Below are 26090 nucleotides of genomic sequence, written 5' to 3' on the forward strand. Positions count from 1 at the left end.
TAATGTATTTTCTTAATAAAGGCGTACCCAGCTTAATAAGGCACTTCACATTATTGGGCTTCACAGATACTGAACTAAAGTTTTACAAATTGAAGGTTTGTGGCAACCCTCCCTTCAGCATGTCTGTCAGTGCCGTTTATCTTACAGCATGCACTTACTTCATGTCTCTGTGCCATTTTGGTAACTCCTGCAACATTTCAAACTTTTTCATTATTATTACAACTGTTATGGTGATCTGTGATGAGTGATCTTTGATGTTACTCTTGTAATTGTTTTGGGGTGCTATGAACTGTGTCCATATAAGACAGCCATCTCTCTCCCTGGCACTGGGCCTCCCTACTCCCTAAGACACACAATATTGAAATTAGAACAAATGATAACCATACAATGGCCTTTAAGTGTTCAAGTGAAAGGAAGAGTTGCAAGTCTCTCACCTTAAATTAAAAGCCGGAAATTGTTAAGCACAGTGAGGAAGGCATGTCAAAAGCCAAGACAGTTCGAAAGCTAGGCCTCTTATACCAAACAGCCAAGTTGTAAATGCAAAGGAAAAGTTATTGAAGGAAATTAAAAGTGCTACTGCAGTGAACACATGAATGATACGAAAGTGAAACGGCTTTATTGCTGATATGGAGAAAGTGTTAGTGGTCTGGATAGAATATCAAACTAACTTGAGTGGTCTGGATAGAAGATCAAACCAGCCGTGATATTCCCTTAAACCAAGCCTAGTGCAGAGCAAGACCCTAACTTTCTTCAATTCTATGAAGGCTGAGGGAGGTGAGGAAGCTGCAGAAGAAAAGTCTGAAGCTAGCAGAGGTTGGTTCATGAGGTTTAAGAAAAGTAGCCATCTTCATAACATAAAAGTACAAAGCGAAGCAGCAAGTGCTGATGTAGAAGCTGTAGCACATTATCCAGAAGATCTAGCTAAAGTCATTGATGAGGGTGACTACACTAAACCACAGATTTTCAATGTAGATGAAGCGGCCTTCTATTGGAAGCAGATGCCATCTAGGACTTTCATAGCTGAAGAGGAGAAGTCAATGTCTGGTGTCAAAGGACAGGCTGACTCTTGTGTTACGGGCTCATGCTGCTAGCAAGTTTAAGTTAAAGCCAATGCTCATTTACCATCCTAGGGCCCTTAAGAATCATGCTAAACCTACTCTGCCTGTGCTCTACAAATGGAACAACAAAGCCTGGATGATACCACATCTATTTACAGTATGGTTTACTGAATATTTTAAGCCCACTGTTGAGACCTACTTCTCAGAAAAAAGGATTCCTTTCTAAACATTACTGCTCATTTGACAATGCACTTGATCACCCATGAGCTCTGATGGAGACGTACATGGGATAATGCTGTTTTCATATCTTCTAACATGACATACATTTTGCAGCCCATGGGTCAAGGAGTCATTTTAACTTTCATGTCTCATTATACACGGAATAGATTTTGTGATGCTATAGCTGCCATATATAATTATTCCTCTAATGGGTCTGGTCAAAGTCAATGGAAAGGGGTCACTATTCTAGATGCCATTAAGAACATTTGTGATTCATGGAAGTGAAAGTATTAATATTAACAGGAGCTTGGAAGAAGTTGTTTCTAAACCTCAAGGGTGACTTTGAGGGGTTCAACACTTCAATGGAAGAAGTCACCTCAGATGTGGTGGAAAGAACAACTAGAATTAGAAGTGGAGCCTGAGGACATGACTGAATTCCTGCAATCTCATGATCACACTTGAACGGATGAGCAGTTGCTTCCTATGGGTAAGCAAAGAAAGTGGTTTCTTGAGATGAAATCTACTTGTGATGAAGATGCTGTGACCACTGTTGAAATGACAACAAATGATTTAGAATATTATATTAACACAGTTGATAACGCACTGACAAGGTTTGAGAGGACTGACTCCAATTTTGAAAGAAGTTCTACTACGGGTAAAATGCTATTGAACAGCATCCCATGCTATAGAGAAATCTTTTGCGAAAAGCAAAGTCAACCGATGTGGCAAATTTCATTGTCTTATTTTAGGAAATTGCCACAGTCACCCAAACCTTCAGAAACTACCACCCTGATTAGTCAGCAACCATCCACATTGAGGAAAGACCCTCCACTAGCAAAAAGATTATGCCTCATTGAAGGCTCAGATGATCATCAGTACTTTTAGCAATAATGTATTTTTTAATTAAGGTAGATACATTTTTTAAGACATAATGCTATTGCTCACTTAACAGACTACAGTATAATATAAACATAACTTTTCTATGCACTAGGAAACAAAAAATGTGTGTGACTTGCTTTATTGTGATATTCACTTTATTGCAGTGATCTGGAACTGAGCCTGCAATAACTCCAAGATATGCCTGTAATAGAAAAGACAATAAATAAAGGATATTAATTTGCAGAATAGTCCACGTCTGCAAAGGGAGGTGTAACCATCTTGGTTCTGAAGGGTCAGGAGGAAAGATGTCTTCTGATCAAGCAAAGTAGGGGACAAGAGAATGAGCACAGCTCCCAGGAGGAGGCAAGGTCCTGACAGCTCACATGCCCTGTGGCTCTGAGCACAAGATTAAGTGTTACACGGAAAGCTCATGGCTTTGGGGTTAGAGTAGACAAGTCTGTTAACCTCCCTGAACCTCAGTGCTTTCAACTGTAATAGGGAAATGCTGGCATCTAGTGAGGAAGCCTGCTCTGAATCATGAGAAATTATTTCATTTGGGACCAAGCATGGGCTTGGCATATCACAGCTCCTCAATCCAAGTAACAATGATTATTCATTTTCTATTGCTGTAATTATTATTTATCTATCACAAGCTGCTCAGAAGAACATAGCTGAGGCTCAGGAATACAATGCTAGGACCCAGAAAATTTCCCAAGACATGGGCAGAATAAAAGGGGCTACCATGTTATCTATAAGTTGTTTCTATCACTATAGAAATCAACAATAAGAAAAGGCTTCCTGTACTGAACAGATAACATCTGTGTTTGATGCTGTCCTGACTGCTTTGCTTACAGGTCACTAATTCTCCCAGCTGTCCTTTGAGGTAGATATTATTATTACCTTTGAGGTGGACATAAATCTTGGCAAATAAGAATTTAAACCCAGAAGCATCAAGCTCCATGCTGTGGTTGCATTTTTTATGCTTCTTAACAACATTTCACTTTTACTCCCTGGAATGAGCTGTTATCTATAAACAGTCCTACCAACAATGCCTTCTCTTATTGCTGGGATGTTTTGATGGAACAAGAGATCTAAAACATTGATGATTTTACCAAATGAATGCACAATATTAATACCAAACACACATTTCTTACAACTTCTATAGAAGTATTGTCAAATATCGGTGACTGTTAAAACATAGTTCCTATGTAGGTGATAACCACAGAATATCAGCATAAAAGATAAAAGGCAGTAATGATAGGAAATTTTAAGTGTATTACTAAAAGCGGAGTATAATGGGCATAAAGACTGAATAGTCTACTTTTCAGTAGTAGTAAAAAAATCTAGTCAACTTTTTTTTTAAGCAAATCATGATATTATAGCTTTATTCTCTTTGAGCAATTCGGTTTGCAAATAATTTTCACTGATCATAATCCTTCTGACCAGGCTGTGAGACAGGCAAGTAGCATACTTGATGCGAATTTTAGAAATGAAGGAACAGACTTAGAGAATTTACAGGGTGACATAGTTTGGATATTTGTCCCTGCCCAAATCTCATACTGAATGTAATTCCCAATTGGGAACTGGAGGTGGGGCCAGGTGAGAGATGTTTGGTCATGGGAGCAGATCCTTCATGAGTGGCTTGGGCCATCTCCTTGGGCATAAGTGATATCTCACTCTGAGTTTGCACGAGATTTGGTCTCTTAAAAACGTGTGGCATCTGGCTGGGAGTGGCGGCTCACACCTGTAATCTCAGCACTTTGGGACGCCAAGGTGGGTAGATCACTTGAGGTCAGGAGTTCGCAACCAGCTTGGTCAACATAGCAAAACCCGTCTCTACTAAAAATACAAAATTAGCCAGGCATGGTGGTAGGTGCCTATAATCCAAGATACTCAGGAGGCTGAGGCAGAAGAAGAACTGCTTGAACTGGGGAGGCAGAGGTTGCAGTGAGCCGAGATCACGCCACTGCCCTCCAGCCTGGGTGACAGAGTAAGATTCCATTTCCACACATACACACACACACACACACACAAGTGTGTGGCATCTCCCTCCTCACTCTCTGCCTTGCTCTTGCTTTCACCATGTGACATGCCTTCTTCCTCTTTGTCTTCCTCCATGGTCTTAAGTGGAATATTGGAGGCTTCTGAGGCCTCCCCAGCAGCCAAGCAGATGCCAACACCATGCTTCCTGTAAAGCCTGCAGAATGCTGAGCCAATTAAACCTCTTTTCTTCATAAATTACCGAGTCTCGGGTATCTTTATAGCAATGCAAGAAGAGCCTCACACACAAGGTGACTTCAGGTCACACAATTAGTAAATGTCTCAGCCGAGATTCAACCCCAAGTCTTCTTGTGTCTGTGCCATGTGTTCTCTTAATTTGTGATACTACCTTTCTAAACTATTAACTTGTATGAATTGTTTACATCAGAGAGATTAGATGTCACTTATACTACCAAATGAAACTTCAGTCATTTGGTGGGAACTGGGAGGTGGAACCCCTGAGCACAGCCTGCTCCAATCAAAATCTTTGTGTTTGGCAAAAGACAGTTTTGATGCATCCATCCACGGTAATCTGTTAACTTTCCATCCCGAAGACACATTGGCCCGTTTACTTCCCCAATGTCCCGGCCCCAGTGGTTGATCTAATATGCAAACCCAGTCATAGTTTTTGCCTCAGTAAAAATTCTTCTACAGTTTAAAAAAATGAGAAACAAATAATAAAAACAAAACAAATAAACAAATACTCATGGAAGCCTGTGCCTGGCATAGAACCAGGATTGGAAATACAGAGGTAAAATCAGAGGACAGGCCTGGCCCCGAAGGAGCTAGTAGGTGGCCAGGACAAGTGGTCACCAGCCAGTGCAGTGAATCTAGGGCTGAGCTCTCTGGGAGAGCTGCAGGACACAGATGGGCAGGGGGCCAGGGTGGGCTCTCCAAGGAGGTGACATCTGGGCCATAGCTAGGGGGGGAGTGGAAATAAGTGAGAGAAAGAGAGAGAGAAAGAGAGAGAGAGAGAGAGAGAGAAAGAGACTGTGGAGAGACTGTGTGTGTGTGTGCAGGCAGGACAGAGGGAAGATAAAAGAGAGAAGATTCCATGAAAGAAACATCAGCTGCAAAACAAACCCACAAAATGGCATGGAACCACCCAGGATATTCTCAGGCAAATATTTACAGGTGGAAGGGAGGCTGCCCCCGGAAGTGAGTAGAAGCCAGAGGCTTCCCCATTAGAGGAAGTCTGGATTTATGCTGAAGGCAATAGGGAGACACTGATGGGTTATTAAGCTGGGAGGAAAGACCCTGCAGCCACAGGGTGAATGGGGATTGGAGATCTGAGAAAGACAAATATGAACTAAGACAGTGATTGTGGGGGATGGAAGGTAAAGCGAAAAGGAGGGGAGGGGGTGTCATCACTGTCCCCAAGAGGTGAGAAGACAAGTTTTTGCAGGAGTCAGTATAAGCCTGCAAATTGGAGTGACCTTCCTGATTGGATCTGAATTTATAGCAATGGCTTATTTGAAGCAATCTTTCTCAATTACTCTTCTTATTAAAAAAAAAAAGATTGCTTCAAAAGTAAAGGCAGGGTGTTCTTTTATAGCTCTGCATTCTATGGAAGGTTCATGATATTTAACTTTTATTTAGGGATGAAAATATAATTTAAAACTCCACTTGTTCCTGATATGTCCCACTAGTTAAATGAAGGTCTAGGGTCTTCTTATCTGTAATAAATGTTTCAGGTGATAATTATTCCTGCTGGCAAGAAAAAGATGAGGTTCATTCAATAAACATTTATTGCACTCTTAATTAGGTTAGAGGTATTGCATGATATTCAAAAACTAAATTATTAAAATCATTTTGTGATCAAATGATTTTGCATTTCTGATTATATTTTTATATGTTTTACGTAATGTTTAGCCTAGGGAAATGCTCACTCTCAACATTAAATATGGTCATGAGTCACTTAATGATGGGGATATATTCTGAGAAGTGCCTCATTAGGCCATTCCATCTTTGTGCAAACATCATAGGGTGCACTTACAAAACCCTAGATGGTACAGCCTACTACATCCCTAGGCTGTATGGTAGGGCCTATTGCTGCTAGGCTACAGAGCTATATAGTATGTGACTCTACTGAATACTGTAGGCAACTGTAAAACAGTGGGGAGTATCTGTAAACCTAAAGCTAAATGTAGAAAAGGCGCAATGAAAAGACAGTATTATAATATTTCAGGACCACTGCTGTATACGCAGTCTGTTGAATGAAATGTCCTTATGCTCTGCACAACTGCATGTAAATCTAATTAATGCTCCTGAGTGATGGTCAAACCTTGTGTGTTTTTAATTTTGTTGACTAGGATGACCACTCTTTAACTTCTCTTATCTTAGGCTTTTCTACCGATTGCTCTCCTACTTGGTGAACCTATCTACCTACCTCCTCCTCAGGTTTCAGTTTAAGTAACACATTCTCAGTAAGACACTCCTGATTCTCCTGTTGAGATTTCATCCTTCTGTCACATACTCTTAGAGTACCCTGTACTTTTCTAGACAGCTTTTACCACAACCCTAGCACAATGACATGAAGATAATAAGTGTTCAGTAGATATCTGGTGAATGAACGAAGAATAACTGAACAGTAGCCAAGTGTCAATCCTAACATTTCCTACAACACTTTTCAATGCTATGAAGGGCCAGGATTTTAACCAGGTACTAATAACTGGACAGAGCTCTTACTACTTCTCATTGAGTGGAAAATACATTGATACAGGACAGGAAAACACTTAGCAGGTAGAAGTAGAGACGAGATGGAACTGGGCCATACATACATGTCAAAAGGGACATAATTATATGGGAAAAAACACCAAAACCACTCCCTAATCTTTCTACTATCTGATTGAAGAGCTGAATATTAATTTAATTAAGTTGCAATGAAATACAGGTAAGCCTCACAAGCATAATATAATATACTTAACAAAAAATAGTTATTAAGGAAATAGAAGGCATATTAGCACTTTTGTGTACACTGGTGTTCTTATAATAAATAGTTACATTGAGTATACTTATAAGTGCTGGTTGATAAAATGCTCTGCTGAAGAGAATGATGTAAAACATAATTCCTTCTGTATCTGTGCCCTCATTCCTCTGCCCACCACCAAAATAGGATGAAGCAGAAATGTAACATGAGGAATGTGGTCAGGACCTCTGAGTTGGTCCTCAGTTCTAAAAGTCTAGGGCTCTAAGAAGCATACTGGCTTAGTGATCACACATGACTTTATCAGTCTCTTGGAATTTGCAACCTTTCCTCACATTTCACATATATGAAAGTGAGGCATCTATAGTCAAATCAGTTAATCTTTCTCAAAATGTCCAAGATCCTCTCCAAGAAAGGCTATCAGCCCTAGCTTGGAACACCTCTAGAAATTCATCCCTTAAACTCCCTAAATCAATAACTGTGATTAAGAAGACCCAAGGGTTCCCGAGAGCAAATGGCAGAGCAGCTTTACAATTCGTAAAGTAATATATTGTTCAGTGCAGGCATTTGCAATCTTTTAGTGCTCTGAGTTTATAATTGAAACTATTTCTAATTTATTCCACTATTAACATTTAAAGATGGTCTATCTAGATGAGGGAAAAGAAACAGCATGTAACTTTCTCTACGGTCAATGGAAAATGAAGTAGACTTTAATGTCTCCCTCCTTCCTGCCGAATGGCTTCTGTGCAGCTGGTCAATAAGAGGGGAACGCATAACACAACCTGGCCCTCGCCTCCACGAATGTGCAAGGTGTGGCCTCCGCTGTGGAGGACATTCGAGAGCTTTCATGGAGTCTGCAGTTCCAACTCAAATATTTGCCTTTTCAGGGACAGGCATGGGTTCTTTTGGGGATAGCAAAGCAGTATGATAAAAAACTTAGGTCTTCGCTGGCCCTAGCCAAGAATGAGCCACAATCACCCACTAAGTGTGCTGCTGGCATGCCTTCTGAAGCCGAGAGAAGCATTTCACACTCTAGCTTTTAGTAACCAGAGGTGCCACGCACATCCACTGAGTAGGCATCATGGTCACACCTCAACACGTACAGTCATTGTCACAAAATTGATGGACACAGGCCCACAGCAAAGGGGTTAAGGTGCAATGTAAGGAAGGTAGGAGAAGCAACAACAGAAAGATCCAGAAGGTTCTTCCAAACAAGAGATACTAAGAACAATTTTTTACTGCTTATGAAAATTGGGGTTTAAAAATATTTATATAATTAGTGATTTCCAATGAATTATTGGAAAGTCATTGCTAGGCTAGTTTTTCAATTTCAAGCGTTCTAGTATTCACTTTAACAATACCCCGGACAGTATTTTTAACATCAATATATTCTCTTTTCTTCCTTCTAAAAAGGACTAAGTGTTTTTGATTTCTCTAAATCCTATTTCTAATGAAAATCAGCATCTGGCATTTATGAAACCCCCTTCCTCCATGCCGCCAGGGTTAGCTCTATCTTAACTGGGCCCAGCACATCCTCCAGCCTTTATGCCACTCCTATTAGTTTGTTCTGAGGCCCCACACCCTCTAACCCATCCTCCATTGCTGCTGCAGCTCTTCCTTACATTTTTTCCCTGACCTGAATCCCTTGAATGGCTACTTATTGGTATGGAGTACAAGGTTGTCCAATTCATCCTCTATCTCCCTTGCTTCTTCTCCCATCCCACCCCTCTCTGATTATAACACACTTCTCACTCTCAGATCAGGCCAAACTCAGTCCTCCCTGTCTTCATGGAGCCAACCTGTCTCTCTCATTTTTTTATTCCTTGCCACATATCTAACCTCCCCGGCAACATACGCCACATCACACAGATGCTCTGAACAATAGCCGTCTGTCAAGATTCAGCTACTTGGCCCCAGGGTTGCCTCCTCTCTGAAGTCTTAGCTGACTCTTCCCTGTACTGACCACTCCCTGGTCAGGCCACTGGTTCCCATCCTCATCCCTACTTACTACAGGACACTAGATTCCATGTTGCTCTCTTTCCAATCTACATTGCCAGCCCCTGGAGAAGAGAGCCCATAGCAGCCTCCTCCATATCCCCAATGCGTAGCACCACCTTGTGCTTGAACCTCATGAGTATTTAACAAATCCAATCCTAGCACAGCTGTAAGATATAAGGGGTATTATCCTTGCTGTGGAAAGACAGGCAAGCCCAGGCTCAGAGACCTTAAGATGGAATTTTTAACAGTGGCATAACTACAAGTGGAGAGAGCCTGGATTTGAAACTATGCTTATCTAGTTTCAAAATGTGTCCTCCTCTATGTCATGCACTCGTTTTAACAATTAGGCCCATAATTTATGTGATATATAAAGTGAGTGATTATTTGAATATTAGAAGTTTCCTCCTTAACATTTGCCAAAGGAAGAATGAAAAATTCTGTCTTAAAGGCTATGTGCGACACTTGATATGATCTTGTATCTTAGGGGCAATAGTTGTATTAATTATTAATGGATTCAGTAGTTTCTAATTAATTTAGAGTAAGCATTATTTAGATCTGGAAACCATATATTGATTTATTTCATTTTTATTTTGTTTTAAATTTTTAAAATTTAATTATAATTGAGATAGGGTCTCAATTTGTTGCCCAGGCTGGTCTTGCACTCCCAGGCTCAAGGAATCCTCCAACCTTGGCCTCCCAAAGTGCTGGGATTACAGGTATGAACCACCATGTCTAGCCCCTATATTGATTTATAATAGGCTAAGTTAAAATAAAGCCACTTTAAAATTTATATTACAAAACATTTATATCTTTTTTTTTTTGAGACAGGGTCTGGCTCAGCTGCCCAAGTTGGAGTGCATAATCACAGCTCACTGCTGCCTTGACTTCCTGAGCTCAAACAATCCTCCCACCTTGGCCTCCCGAAGTGTTAGGATTACAGTCATGGGCCACTGCACCTGGCCAGAATATTTATATCTTAAGGTAAACTTTGCATTGCAAGGTTTTACACTATAAGTTATTTGTTTCTCAAAATAATATTGTCATTCCAGCAGGAAAATACTATGAAGGGATAAACTTTTTTGAATAAATAATAGAATTTAGCTGGCTCCTCTAAGCCAGGATCAAACTCTTGAACAAACCTATTCTGATTAAAAGAACAAATTCTGGAATCTGGGGAGTGAATTCTAACATAATTATAAGGACTGAATTATTATAAAATGGCACGTAAATCACAAATATCTTTTTTTAATAAAGTGGAAAGAGATTCATATACTTAAAGGGTGACTAGAACATTAGACTTTGTTAAGTTACGTAAGTAATACATCTCACTGGTTCTTCATACCCATGGCACATTGTGAAATTTACTATGTTGCCAAGTGTTTATCTCCTTTTAGAGTGGTTATAAACAGAAGACCGTTTTGCTTGTTTTATGGCTAAGTTTATTCAGTTAAGCTGATAATAACCACAATCACATAGTGATTCAGGGATCAATAGGGAAACACATCCATTTTTTTTTCTGAGTTATTATATAGATTTGGGGTCAGGGGAGTTTGCTAATTATTTATAAGATCAATTCCTGAAAACTTGCAAATGCACAAATAAACTGGTAGCTCCATGCAATCAAATTTAAGATTCATCAGAGAAATCTGAATTTATATGAATTCTATTTATGATTCTGTTGATAGAGGAAATAATTATATTTTTCATGTAAAATTAGATTTTTCATGATATCAGATTTGAATAAAATGAGATGAACAAAGGAAATGCTGGAGGACCAGGGCTGGTCTTATGAATAGAAACGTGTAATGCGAACTACTGCTAAGGCAAGAGTAAACACTTACATGGTGCTGAGTAGGTGCAAAGCATGGTTTGAAGTGTTAAATAATATCACCTCATTTAGTCTTCACAAGAACCCCATGAGGTTGGCATGCTCAAAGGCTCCTTGCGTGGAGAAGAGAATGGGATATCTAGGAAGGTAGTGTTAATGGACTGAACATCTCTTTCCTTGGACTTACAGACAGTGAGATAAACAAATGGGTTGCTGCTGCTTGAGAAAAAAAAAACATGCTTTATGCTTCATAACCTTGAACTACTAAACCACAACCATTTGTATGCCAACAGCCATAATTTCTGAGAAACGTTTTAAAACAAAAATGCATGATTATCTCCTGTCTTTCTTAAAAAAAATTTTTTTGGTAGAGGGTCTATGTTGGGCCTATGTTGTCCAGGCTGATCTTGAACTCCTGTGTTCAAGCAATCCTCCAGCCTCAGCCTCCTGAGTACAGGCACACACAACCATGCCTAGGTTGGGACTGCAGGCACATACCCATGCTCAGCTATGTTTTTTGTTTGTTTGTTTTTGTTTTTTAATTTTCTTTTTTGTAGAGACAGGGTCTTGCTACATTGCCCAGGGTGGTCTCAAACTCCTGGCCTCAAGTGATCCTCCCACCTTTGCCTCCCAAAGTGCTGGGACAGACTTTCATTAGCAACAATAATCTCTCTCTGGCTTCAGTTCCACATTTGAGGTGCCCTGCTTTCCAAATTGAACACTGCTGTGCTTTTAGGAAGGGTCATGTCAGTATTGGTGAATATGCTCCTTGAATTTGCCAGGGGCACTGTGCATCCTGTCTCTAATACCTACTCTGGAGGCTGAGGCAGGGGGATCGCTTCAGCCTCAGAAGGTCAAGACTGCAGTGAGCTACAATTGCACCACTATACTCTAGCCTGGGCAATAGAGTGAGAACCTGTCTCAAAAAAAGAATAAATACATAAATAAATGAAAGAAAGTTACACTTTTCCATATCTTATTAATGAAAAAACTTTGAATCCATGAACAGACATTAAAATTCTCTCCTACATGCTAGTTTACTGGCTGGAATGATGGAATTGTGTTCTTCTTGGCCATCTCAGGATTTAAATAATTTTATGTGACAGAGCTGATGTGTTGATCAATAAAAAGACAACAATCATTTACATTGAGAGTTTAGTGCAATTTCAAGAATCTACATGAACCAAGCTGAGTGTTTGTAGGGAAATCAATACATGACCACCTTACTTAGTGAAGTGCGTAAACGAAATTCGACTGAATTTTCAACATCAATGAATATGGATTAAAGAAAAAAATCAAATCAATTGAAAAAAATGGGTTTTGGAAATCACACAATGACAGTATTTTTGAACACACACTACTGTGCAAAATCCAGGAAAGCAAACAGATGTTCGCTTCCATTTCCCTCCTCCTTCTAGTATTTATCTTATCATTTGGGAAAAGCTTTCTTGTACTGCAGTTTGATTACATGTGCATTTTGCAGATTTCCAGATGTGTTCAAATGTTTTAATTTACATTATTGCTTTATATTTAGGTCCATACGATTCCATAATCAGAGTTCTTATTTGTCTAAACATTACATGAAATTGAGAATTTTAATATGCCCTATTTAGTTAGAGGGTACTATACACATTTTTTTCCCCAACCTAGTCTTTCTGGCTATATTGGTCTTCCATCTATTCTACAGATAATCAGTCCAATTATGTTGTCCTATATAATGAACCCCTTGAAGACAATATTCACTTTTCTGCAAAAAAAAAAAAAAAAAAAAAAAAATCTTTTCGACAGGTGAGGTTGAAATAATTTCCTCTCTCAAATTTGTGCCAACACGATTTACCCATTTAAGATAGGCATCCTTCCAATAAAGATGATGTCTATAGCAGGTTTCCCCATAATGCTTACTGAATGATGCCCCTTAAGGATTGATCATGATTCTAAAATTACAGATTTGAATAATGAACATGGATATATTTATTAATTTCAAGATGCTAACAGGGGAAGAAGGTATTAGAGACTGGATGCAAAGTGCCCCTGGCAAATTCAAGGAGCTTATTCACCAATACTGACATGACCCTTCCTAAAAGCACAGCAGTGTTGAACTTGGAAACCGGGATGTTATGACAACTGTAAAAGAGGGTGAGGCAATACAAAGTGATGAAATGATGTAAGGTCTGCAGTGAAAGTTATGTATTTTGGACTCTGACAAGCATTTGGATCTGTATTTTTATAGACGTAAGAATAGGAAGCCTGAGGGACACCAAGAACTACTAGTAAGGTCCCAAAGTCTCCGAAAAACAACTAGACATGTGTAAAAGTAAGCAACAACAAAATAATGTCTTAGTGAGGCATATGCTAGAAATAGGAACAGTAGTTTGGAGTGTGCCTGGCACCTTGTAAAGACTAGGGAAGAGGACTGGGAAAGGGGTGCAGGTATATTGTGCAAAGAGCAATTATTTTAAAATTTAGTCTTGGCCAGGCATGGTGGCTCACGCCTGTAATCCCTGCACTTTGGGAGGCCAAGATGGGCAGATTACCTGAGGTCAGGAGTTCAAGACCAGCCTGGTCAACATGATGAAACCCTGTCTCTACTAAAAATACAAAAATTAGCTGGGTGCGGTAGCACGTCTGTAATCCCAGCTACTTGGGAGGCTGAGACAGAAGAAATCGCTTGAACCTGGGAGGCAGAGGCTGCAGTGAGCTGAGATAAGGCCACTGCATTCCAGCCTGGGCGACCAGAGTGAGACTCCATCTCAAAAACAAACAAACCAACAAAACTTGGTCTTGGAAAGATCTATACAAAGATGCGAATGAAAATCCAACTGAAAGGGTTTGAAAGTAAGATACAAGTATAGAAAATGTGCAAAAGGTATCCATATAAAAACAAAGTACCATGGGATAACTGGCTGTTTTTGAAAAATGATTAAGCTTTCAGCTTCCTTCAGTTTGGAGGCATTGAATCTGAGTGAACTCTAACTATTCACATGATCATGATGCTTTGCAGTAAAATATTGAGTCCTGTCCCAATGACCCTTTATTGCTGAGTCTGAGCAACTGTTAAGTGGGTCAGAAACAAATGACACTCCCAAGGCCATGTTCAGAGCATACATTTTCATTTAATAAATTTCAGCTTTTAAAGTCAAAAAAGACTGAGCCATGGTCATGGGTACACTTGAGTCTTGGATAGCATCTAATGCGTGCCTTGGGTCCATTGGATTAGTGCAACCTCTCAGTGCCACCCACAGGAATCAACCCAGAGGGCCTGGGGAGTGTCAAGCACATCACTCGAAAGGTAGCAGTAACACTATCTCCAATTTGGAATAGAGATTTTATATATTTCATAGTATTCTCACAAACTGCATCTATGAACAGCAAGCATGAAACCTCATATGAGCTACTGTGTTGCATTATCCTACAGTATAAACTAAAAATTGCTTTAAACATTTTGGAGATTTTTCAAATAAAAATTTCTGTGACTCTTCCCTAATCTGACTTCACTAAAAACTAATACTATTCTGGTTTTACTTATGACTTTATGAACCGAAACCTCCATATATATTTTACTGAATAGAAAGAAATCTAACTGATTGCCTTATGATACTGCAGTGAAAACATGATCAAATATAGCCAGGTGTCAAAAGATTAATGAAATCAAATTCTACAAAAGAAACATGAAAAGAAACCCTATAATGCCTTAATTGTCCAGGTAAATCTTTCTTCTAAGTACTCTATTCAAAGTAATAGATGACTCTGAAGGGAAACTATTCCAATAATACAAAGGTAAAACATTTAAATCCCTCTGAATCAAGTAGAAATTTCACTTATGTAGATTAATGAGTTTATGACAAGTTGATACTCCAGAGCTATTCAGGCATCCTTTGCTCTGTCGTGGAAATAATCAGTTTATTTTATTCAGTCACTATAAAAGTTATACTTTATAATTGCTTAGCTATATAAATCATCATGGAATAAGATGCGGGCCTAGATGTTGGTAATTAACTCTAATCTGTTCAGATAAAGACTTCACAATGTTCTTTCCAATAATCTGTTATTTTTTCAAAAAACTATACATCTCATATTTTATTGAGAAATTAGCCAATTTACTAAAAATTAAATGACATAAAACCCAAAGTAAATACACAAATGAAAAAATCCAAACATCCATTCAAAGAACAGAGCTGAGAACAAAAATGTCATCTGCCCTTGGGTAACCAAATTGCATCAAGCAGTCACCTTTTAATTTAAAACTACCTCCTCAACAGACTAGTGCTTTGTTCCTTATCTTCAAAAGAACAACTCACTTGCATCAGAATAAAACCCTTTAAACAATACTTGATCACCTTACATCAAAGTCCTTTCATTTTCCTCAGTCATTACTTTTAATTAGAGCTAATAAAGATATGGATTTACATGCTGGCTGAGATTTGCAGCAAATCCCTAGAAAACACATTGGAGGAATTAATCAACTTGATTTAGTTTTCTTCTATCTAGAGCCGGCCCAACCCTCTGTTCCATACCTGACAGGTGCTCCTCTGCTGTGGGCAGGTTTCAGCATGACTGTCACGGTATTGTCAGTTTGATTCAAAGGTGTCTCAAGTTCATAAGCTGGCATAGAAGGTGCTGGGGAAAAAGGCGTAGAATGGGAGACTCATTATTTCTGGTTTATCTTCTCAGTTTAGTTTCCACTTTCTTTTACAAAGAGCATTAAGAACACAGTGCATTTACTTTACATTGCAGCTATCAACAACCACGAGCAAGCTTCACATATATTCCCTACACAGAATCACAGCGACAGCTGCTAAAAGCAGCCCATACTGTCCTCTGTGATCTTGAGTTGAAGTTGGGAGATGGTATGAGGGGGCTTCTAAGGTGTGAGTAATATTCTGTTTCTTGATTTGGATTCTGGCTAAATGAGCATAGCTTGTGAAAAATCACCGAGCTGTACACTTACAATTGGTACACTTTTCTGTACACATGAATTCTCAAATAAACTGTTTATGCTAAAGGCATATTTAAGAAATAATCATTGGACTTTATAGTTATTCCATCTAAATCAAGGTTTTTCATGTACCAGAGACTCATTGGGGATTTAAAGAGGACAGTGGGAGTCAGAGAGATTTGTTGGAATTAATTAGTGACAATCTGTGGGCTCTCAGAAAAGCATGACAGTGGAAAACACATAGGAATTGAAATAAGAAAGGCTTGGGTTTGACTTTTTGCTGTTTTGTTTTAATTAGCATAAGAGCTTCTATACATCTCAAAATGGGGGGAACTACCCTCTACGTTTATTATCGTAATTCAAAGAGAGAACAGAGAGACAGGCAAATATAATTCTACAAATGTTAGTTCTCCTCCCAATGTAAATCCTATTTCTAAGGCCAGTTTCCAGCATCTTCCTTCTCTAGACTGTTAAGTCTTATTATGATAGCAACAGAGGTCTTCAGTAATTACGGACAAGACAAATCATTACACGGAGCTGTGATGTGGGAGGGCATACCATATTTTCACAGCCCACTGGTAGAAGCCCCTTGATGAGAAAGCTAGAGGTCATTTTCTTGCAAATTCAGTTTTTAAAATTGTCTTACATATACAAAAAGATTTGTTTATAACAGATATGGGTTACTTCTGAGTTCCATTTATTGAATCATCTCAGCATTAAAATTTATTTCAATTCTCTTAAAAATTAACTCCAATTCATAACATAGAATTAACAAGAGTGGTTCCCTCTCTTAGGTCCATGAAAATTGAAAACAGGACCTGTAAACTGTAACTGTTTTAAGACTATAAAAATCAAATACTTATTCTTGATGAGCCATATAGGCTAATGAAAATGTCAGGTTGCTTGATTTTCAATAAAATTATTTGAACTTGGCATGCTGAAAGTGGTCAAAACCATTGATTACAATCTACCATGATTGTGTTTCCTGAGGTCTCCTCAGCCATGCTGAACTGTGAGTAAATTAAACCTCTTTTCTTTATAAGTTACCCAGTCTCAGGTATGTCTTTATTAGCAGTGTGAGAACGGACTAATACAGCCATGTTGGTCAGAATTCTTATCTAATAAAAATAGCAAAAATGAATTATTTTATTCAAAAAATACACTCATTATGACAATAATCTTTGTAGTGTAACTTACATGGGAAAAATTTCTTAAAACATGCTTCGAGGTATATATATTGGCACTTATTTCATCTTTAAATCCCCATGATAAATTCATGCACTAGATAATATTATCTTAATTTGTATGTAGGAGTAAATTTATTTGATCAAAATCAGAGAGGAAGTGCCTGGCAAAATCATAACTAGAACCTAGATTTTTTGATTCCAAGTCCAGTGGTCTTTCTTCTACCAACCCATTTTCTTCAATCTGTGTCAGTTTTCTAATCTCTAATTATTCTAACTTCCCAAAGACTTATTTTCTCTTTCTCAACTCTCCATACTGTTTCTATAACCTAATTCTATACACAGAATATCAAGTGTATTAAATTTCAAGTCGTTTGTGCTCATAAAATATTACACAATAAAAAATTATCCCTTGTTATAATTGCTTAAAAAGAAAATTCTAAACCCTCCCTCAAAACCTAGCCAAACACTTACAATACTCTAGTTGTGAATATTCCTTTCCTTCAACTCCAAATGATAACTTTTATTAATACAAAACAAGGAATGAGAGATAAAAGATATAAAGGTCAGGCTAAATATTATTGACCTAACCATGGCTGATAACAAGAGTTAGCTCCTTTCCCTACTTCCACCCCACCTGCTCCACCCCAAACAAAATAGTTAAAGCCAAAACTCAACACTTCCACACTCATATCCAAAGGGGAAAAAATGGGAAAAAAATATTCATGCAATTTTTTTATTGCTGTTGTATATCCCATACCAGATGGCAGCTTAATTTCCTCTAGTCTGAAGTACAAAGACATTTTCTGCACAGTTGAACATGACTAGAAATATTTCTCAAATTACATCTTTTGTTAGATGGCATAATTAAGTCTCTAAAAGCAAAAAGCTGGAGGCCCTCAGTGCCTGGTACCATCATGTAAATACATGATGTCCTCTCTTCAGGACAGAAGTTTCTTATGGTAGAGATCCCAAGGAGGCTGATCCTTCAGGAAGCAGACTCTATATGACTGTCTTTCTGCGGAGCTCCCGATGGTTCATGGTTCATTACAGAGATTTTTCCAACAGTACTGCTCTGGCAACTTGGGATTGACAAGGGGATGAGAGTGTCCCAACAGAACCTTCTGCCTCATGCCCAAGTCCTCCAAGACGCCCTGCTAAAACAATAGCCACTTCCTAACATGTGAGGATCTTAAGCTCCCAAATGAGAAATATTTGTAATACTTCATTTAAAGCTGTGAGTCTGAGCTTCAGGCATCCAGGGGTATTCCTTTGGATACAATGTTAGTGTGGGCGAGCTTGGCATACTTGACAATGGGAATGAAAATGGACAAAAATGTTACTTCTGATAAAAGACACAACTCACGAATGTAGAGTACCTGATATTTTGGTGGTGAACTGGTTTGTTGCTGGAGGCCCAAAACCCTTAGCTGTGCTAGCTCGGATGGTAAAGGAGTATGTGGTCCCCGGATACAGTCCAAAAAACAGAAAATGGGTTTCATTTCCCAGCTTTGAAACTCTTCCACTCTGATTGGATAAATCTATTTCTGGGTCAAAGGAACTGACTGCTTTGTAGGTGATCTGCAAAAGAATGAGAAAGTGATAAAATATCTGGAGCAGATGGACTCAGATTGCATCTTTATCCAATAAACCCTTCTGATGTATGCACTGTCAGACACTTTATGATAAGCTCCTACTCAGACTCTTGAAATCCTGAATCCAGTGAAGGGATGAAGGAACTCCGCCAAAGCTGTTGAGTTATTACTTTTATAGACAGGGGAACTTAAGCCAGTAGATTAGAATATACAGGATGAGTTCGGGGTTAAGCTAATACTTTGAAGTTGTTTGCTTTCAAAATGTCATTTTGTAAAACTACATTACAATGGGTTTAGAACAAAATAAGAAAATATACAACTAGCTCAAACAGATAAGATACTGACAAGGATAAGCCCTCATCTTTAATCTAGTGGCCATAATTTGATTTAGGATTATTACCTATTGGGAACGAGGGCACTGAAGTGTTTTCATCAATGTGGGCGAGGATATCTGCTCCAATGACTGGAATCCTAGACAGATTCCAGTCATTCCTGATGCTACAAATAGAGTGATCATTATGGGTCATATTAATTTCTTTTCTTTAGAGCAATGTCTTCCAATAGAACTTTCTGAAATGATGGGAATGTAGCCACTAGCCACATCTGGCTACTGAGCATTTGAAATGTGGTTAGTGAGACTGAGTAACTGAAAATTTGAACTTAAATTGCCATGTGTGATTAGTAGCTGCCATATGAGACAGTGCAGTTCTAGAAGTTTTCATGATACTAGCTACATAACAGATATTCAAAGCATGTTGGATGAGTCTGAAGTGTTTGAAAATAAATATAACATAGGTGCCTTTAAATCCTACCCTTTCAAATGATATTTTAAAGAATTTCACTATGAGTAGTTCATCAACTATTCAAGAACATGCACTTTAGTGGTGATTACTAACTTCTACTGGTTGTAATGACATAATTTTAAAATGTGGCATATTCGAAAGTTTTAAATTGCAAAACTGAGCACTTTTCTTGCTTTTAAATAGGTAAACTTACTTGTAATTTACGTGCATGAACACTAACACTGTTATTATATGAAGTGATAATTGACATTCTTTCTTCTTATATTTATACCATGTCATTACAATTAAGAAGACCTCTCTGAAAGAATATTTAGACTGAATCAACTAAGCTTTAGCAAGAAAACTGTTTGCTATATATATTAATCACTGCAGTGCATGACACTATTGGAGTCATGCAGAGTATCTATTGTTAACCCTCTAACAGACTTCCTATGCAAGGTTAAGGAAGTCAAGAAGAGACAAAGCCAATCTACCCCCCAGTGGCTGAGCGAAGGACGTCAGCGATGTAACCGCTGTGTGATTACTTGGTCCTCCATTCGGATACCTCCAGGGAACAAGGCAGTTTGGAGGAGACGGATCTAAACCTCTATTATGAATGCATAATTGCTTCCCAATGTTTACTCACTAATTCACCCATACATTTGAAACATATTCATTGAGCCCCTCTCATGTGCCAAGCACTGTGTTCTGAGCTGGGGTCTTGCATGGTGCTTTAGGAATCGTACCTTCCCTGAAGGAGGTATCAGTCTGGTAGGGGAAGGGGAGAAGTGATCCAACAACTATGACAAAGTATAATTAAAATGAGGACTGACGCTGCCCACCGTGGCTAGCTTAGTGTTCTCATTCATTTTATTGCCTGTCTAGAAACCTTAATGAAACATAAATGCATACGAGAGAAAGCCCAAACTCCTTAGTTTTGCTCTCACCTTCTCCAAACTTACTTCTGAATCTGTGATACTATACCATTATATTCCCTTCTGTTCTGGTCAGCGGATAAAGACTAACTGCCCTACAAACACTAATGTGGCTTTTCTGACACTGCTTTTGCTCGTAAACTTTCACCTGCCTGGAACATGAGACAGTTAGCTCTGTTTCCATGTTTTCTACCTATTCAGATTCATTTACTTTATTCAAACATTGATTGAACACTGACACTCTGCAAGCACCATGGCCAGCAGGTAAATACACGCCCTGTTTCAGATAACTGAGAATCTGGACAGGGTGGGATGGAGCTGGGGAGGCATACAGTAAGTAAATGAATACTTTCAAAACACCAAGTTCCATGGAAGAAACGAATAGGGTGCTAAAATAAGGAGAACTGTCAGGGGAGAGAGGTTATTACACAGCCACTTAAGAGTGGCTGGGGAAGGGCCCACTGAGATGTCAGTTAAGCTGAAGAGATTTGAACTTTCCCAAGGAGTTAGTCATGCTGAGAGTTTGGGGAAGAACAGTAGCAACTAAGGCAGTGAAGCGGCACAGTATATGAACAGAAAGGAGGTCGGTGTTGTTCCTTGGGGGCTTGAGAAGTGGGTAGGACCATACTGTACAGTGCTTTGCACCCCAAGATAAAAAGTTTGGATACATACAACAGGGAGCCCTTGAACGCTTTTAAGCATGAAAATAAAATGATCTAATTTCCCTTATAAAGAGTTCACCCTGACTGCAGGTGGAAGGTTGATTTGATTGGTGGGGCAATTGAGGTAGTGGGGAGGGCACTAGGAAGTACAGCAGAGTCCAGGGCCTAGAGCTATAGCACAAGGGAGAAAATACAGGGGCTTGGAATAAGGTGGGGCTGGTACAGACAGCAAGAGATGAAAAGAATTGGCATCTTTTAGAGATAAAATGGACAGAACTCAGTGAAGGACTGGATATAAAAAAAAGAGGATGGAATAAAGGATAGGTTCCATTTTGGGCTTGATCAGAAGACGGTCCCATGTATCGAAAAGAATGGAACATATGAGGAGAAATTTACAGACACAGGTGGACATACTAAGTTGGAAATGCCCACGGCAGTCAGGTGGACACACATGTATGACATGAAGCTGTGATTCGAGAGGACTGGGCTGGAAGTGAAGACTGGGGGTGATGAACATTGATTGAGATGATATTCAATTCTGGAATGGAGGGGGTCACTAGGGAAGGAAGTTTAGAAAAAAAAGAAAGGAGCCTGGTACCACTCCCTAATGAATGTAGGTATTTAATACAGGATAGAGGAGGAGAAGCCAACAGAAGAGCCAGAAATGCAAGAAGAGAGCCAAAGGAGAGAAAGCTGTCACAGAAACCAAATGAAAAAAAAGCAGAGAGAGAAGGGGAGAGAGGGAGGGAGGGTGAGAGGGAGGGAGGGAGAGAAGGAGGGAGAAAAGGAGGGAGGGAGGGTTGGTTTCCAAAGATGAGACTGGGACAAAAAAAGTACCCATCCATGTCCCAATCCAGAGTTCCCATTCTGTGTATCTGTAAAGCCTTCCTAAACCTGGCCTAACAATCACTAGATCCACTGAATGCCTGTGTTGTGACTGTTCATACAATTCACTGGGCAATGAATCTTGGAGTACTGTGAAATCTCTTCTTTGATCTTAAATCATGATTTAAATATACCAGAGGAATTGGAACATTTCATGTAATTGTATCTTCTTTCTGAGGAGTGGCTGATGTCTTATTCTTTTCCTGATCCCATTGTGATCAGTAAATATTTGGCACTCAGTATCTATTTTCCTAAAACTACTCCTGGGGAGAGCGGGTGTGTGCATGCGCTCATGTAAACACTCAAGACAAGTGGGATCTTTGCTCCACCCACAGAGACTATCAAGCAAACGCTTTACTAAGGGACTTGTTGTTCCAGCAGGGCTGATGGGCTTGGACTTGCTGAAAGCCTTGTGGCTGCAAAATAACACTGGGGTTCTTAGCTGGCTTCCAGTCATAGCCCTTTGACAATTTGGTAAAAATTAGACACCTTCTCTTTCCTACTTCTAAAAAACACATGTATACACTAATTCATGCACTCCTAAAAATTACAGATCCTCTCCCTCACCCCTAACAAACAAATATGTTGGGCATGTATATGTCCACCAAATGTCACAAAGGTGATGGGTTTCCCCATCTCAGACCCATCCACAGAGCCCTGGAGTCTGAATATCAGAATGAGAAAAGCTTCTCGGCAGCAGGGACACTCTAACTCTACAACCCCACTGCCTGCCACAGAGCTGATGGTAGACATTCACCAACCTCAGCAGCTGCTCTAAAGGGCACCAAAATACACCCCCATGCTCAAACTCAAATGTCCATATGGTTTCAGCATTTACTTTTCCACTTGTTCATTCAATACATGCTTATTAAGTGCCTGTTAAGTACTTCAGTACAGCAGGAAACTACAAGAAGGAAGTCTGGAAGCTTCTGTACTTGTACTCTGTCCCTGGCTGAAGGTCCAGGAAACTGTAATGAAGCCTCCGTAAAAAACGTTGCTGCTGCAGTGTTGGATGTAAGTAATTTTATGGGATGTGCCATGTCAAAAGCAAACTGAGATCTCAACATCATGTGTGAGGGTTAGATTTGGGTGAGATGGAGTAAACTGTTGCTTCTATTGGATGATTTCTGATTTGCAGGTAAGTGCCTGAAATCTTCCAAAATTGTCTTCCCTTTCTCTACTTAAAGCCTCAAATTCTAAACTGAGAGATTCATGGGAAACCAAGATAGAATAACATGCAATCTTTGACTTGCATGTTATAGAAGAGGGGAATCAAAATCTTCTAGAGTGTGAGTTGATGGTAATTCCAGCCAGCATAAAACATCATCCTCTAATTGAGGTTTAAGCAATTATTCTGAGAAAACAAAGGAATGAATAATTAAATCTGATTTTAGGGGAGGAAAGGACCTAGGATATTTCAAGGAAAAGTAAAGTACTTGAATAAAATACTGAAAGATAGGCAGAGCTGCTATAGGAGGAGAGCGATGGGATGGCACAGGCAGAATGAATCTAAGCAAAAGCAGGGTGTGCGATGGCTCAGAAGGCTCTTGGCGAAGAGACAATTTCATATACATGGCTCATTGAGTTCCAGAAGAAAAATAGTAGGAGATGGCGTTATAAATATAGATTTGGGTTGGATCACAGAAGCCCTTGAGTATTGAAAACAAACTTCTTAACACGGCCCCTAAATTCTCATTCCCTCTACATAACCACCTATCTCAGCTGATGGTGACTAACAGCCCAGTTATCCAGGCTAAGGATATTAAGGTGTCTTCAACTCTAGACTCTTGAATGTCCCAATCAGCTGGCAAATCTAGACCATTCTACTTGATTAAAGTGCCCAACCAAAACTGCACTTGATACTCTAGTCACACACTCATGTATTGAGTCCCTAAGTTTGGAACTCATTTCATTCTTTCTATAGTTGGTTGCTGATGGGGCAGTTACTTCAACAGAAAAGGAACAGTACCTTTTCTACTTTTGTCTTTTTCCAATATCTCAGACATACTAAAGCTTTTAAAACAATCCATGTGTTAGTCTCATGACCAGGAGTCTGGTATTTACTCACTAGAGATATGTAAAGTTAGTAGGGTACAATGAAAATACTTGGGCAAATATCCTTGTACATTGGGGAGTATTACTAATAAACTTCTAGAAATAGGTTTGGCAAGCTATGTTTAAATTTTGATAGATTCTCCCTAATTGCCTACAAAAAAAGACTGCAAAATGTGTGTTCCCATCAACAGACTATGCATGTACACATTTCTCCACATCACTGATTAACACTTGATATTATAGAAATTTAAACTTCTGTATCACTTGTAATACTCCATTTCTCAATCATTAGTAAGGCTGGGTAGGTACTTTACCATATACTTACATGCTGGGTGAATTTTTTTTTGAAGTGTCTTTGTCCATTTTATTTCCTAATAGAGTGTTTTGTTTTTTTCTTATTACTACGTAGCAGGTCTCTATATATTATAGCCACCAGCCTGTTGACTGCTGTAAGTGCTGAAAATAATCTCTCCAAGTCTTCTGTTTGTACTCAGACCTCCTTCATGGTATCTTTCATCATTCAGAAGTTTACAATTTTATATAACCAAATCTGTCAATCTTTATTTTTAATGACTGCTGAGTTTTATATCAAGCTTAGAAAAATATATAACAAAAATGTCTTCCTACTTTTTCTTAGAAGGTTCTTCTAAACTTTTGTGTTTAGATCATGAATCTGGTGTTTATTTTTGTATGATGTGAGGTGGGAGTCTCATATGGTATTTTATTCTCATATGGTATAAAATGCTGGGTTTGATAATATTTATTAAACTGCATCCATTTTATATTCATTAATGAATTTGCACTACAGTTTCTACCTTGTAAAATTTTAGAAGGACGTGTATCTAGCTGTTAATAGTAATTACATTTGAAAAGTAAAATTCGGAAGCAAGGATATTTTATTTTGAATACTTCTGCACTTACAAGTATTCTTTCAGAGGGCAGTATTAAATTGACAACTCGACAAAATAAGAGATTTTGATAGCTACTGAGTAAAGGTGTAACGATCAGACCCAGGTTGTAGGAAGATGATTGACAAAATTAAATGACTGAGGTGGAGGGTAACGTATGAGAAGGACTTGAGCCAGAACGAAGACAAGAAGGTCAGAGAGGCAAGGCTAGTGCTGGAAGGCTGAGAATGGAGTCAGAGGAGTGAAAAGGAGAAAGCAAGGAAGAAAACCAGAAGAATGATGTAAGGCTGTGAACTGCCATAACTCCTGGAAAAAACAATGCTGTCAGCCGTTTTTGATCATTAATGCTTTTGTGTATCTTTCATAATAAGCAAACAGAGAACTGAGAATAACCTAAAGCTACAGCATATTCATTTCCAGCACTGATATGGTTTGGATGTTTGTCCCCTTCAAATTTCATGTTGAAATGAGATTCCCAATGTTGGAGGTGTTTGGGTCATGGGGGCAGAACTTTCGTGAATGGCTTTGGGCCACCCCCTTGGTGATGAGTGAATTCTTGCTCTGAGTTCACAGGAGAGTGTGGCACCCCCTACTTTGCTCTCTCTTGCTCCTGCTCTCGCCATGTGACATGCCTGCTGCCCTTCACCCTCTGCCACATTCATAAGGTTCCTGAGACCCTCGCCTGGAGGAGATGCAAGTGCCATGCTTGTACGGTCTGCAGAAGCATGAGCCAGTTAAACCTCTTTTCTTTATAAGTTACCAAGCCTCTGGCATTTCTTTACAGCCAAACAAGAACGGCCTAATACAAACATCAACAATATTCCATCTGTGCTTTCTTCTTTCCTTCAAAAATTATCCTGTGTGCTGCCTTCCTTAAAGAAACACCTGTGTCATTGGTTACTAAACTTTTTTCCAACCATGGCAATTTATCTCACCCTCTGATTTTTACCAGTATTCAAATGTGACTCCATGACAGAAAACAATGTTGCCATGGTCCCTGCTTCTTTTGGGGCAAGTGTTTGATTTCCTTAGCATGATTTTGTCTCAGAAGTCTGTGATTCTCCAGAGAGGGACTGAATCTGGTTCAACATGTATCTTCAGCTCCGGGAGGAAGCTGTATGTGCCTGTTGTAAACTCTGGCATAGGCTGGGTGAATCGTAGCTCACAGGTGCATTTCAGCTCAAGAAGAGCTCCTCTTGA

General features: G+C 39.1%; 1 protein-coding gene across 19 annotated transcripts in view; it reads right to left on the reverse strand.

Annotated features, from left to right (window-relative positions):
* PTPRM (protein tyrosine phosphatase receptor type M) overlaps positions 1 to 26090 on the reverse strand; it is an 826562-nt gene that overhangs the window by 302168 nt on the left and 498304 nt on the right. For all 19 annotated transcript variants that reach the window (XM_003817914.7, XM_063597202.1, XM_055102562.3 and 16 more), the window contains 2 exons: positions 18448 to 18649; positions 15463 to 15565 (listed from right to left, as the gene is read on the reverse strand). In XM_003817914.7, the coding sequence (XP_003817962.2) occupies positions 15463 to 15565; positions 18448 to 18649 (305 nt within the window). The remainder of the gene's footprint in view (positions 1 to 15462; positions 15566 to 18447; positions 18650 to 26090) is intronic.

The sequence above is a fragment of the Pan paniscus genome, chromosome 17 (genome assembly GCF_029289425.2).
Source record: "Pan paniscus chromosome 17, NHGRI_mPanPan1-v2.0_pri, whole genome shotgun sequence".
Lineage (NCBI taxonomy): Eukaryota > Metazoa > Chordata > Mammalia > Primates > Hominidae > Pan > Pan paniscus.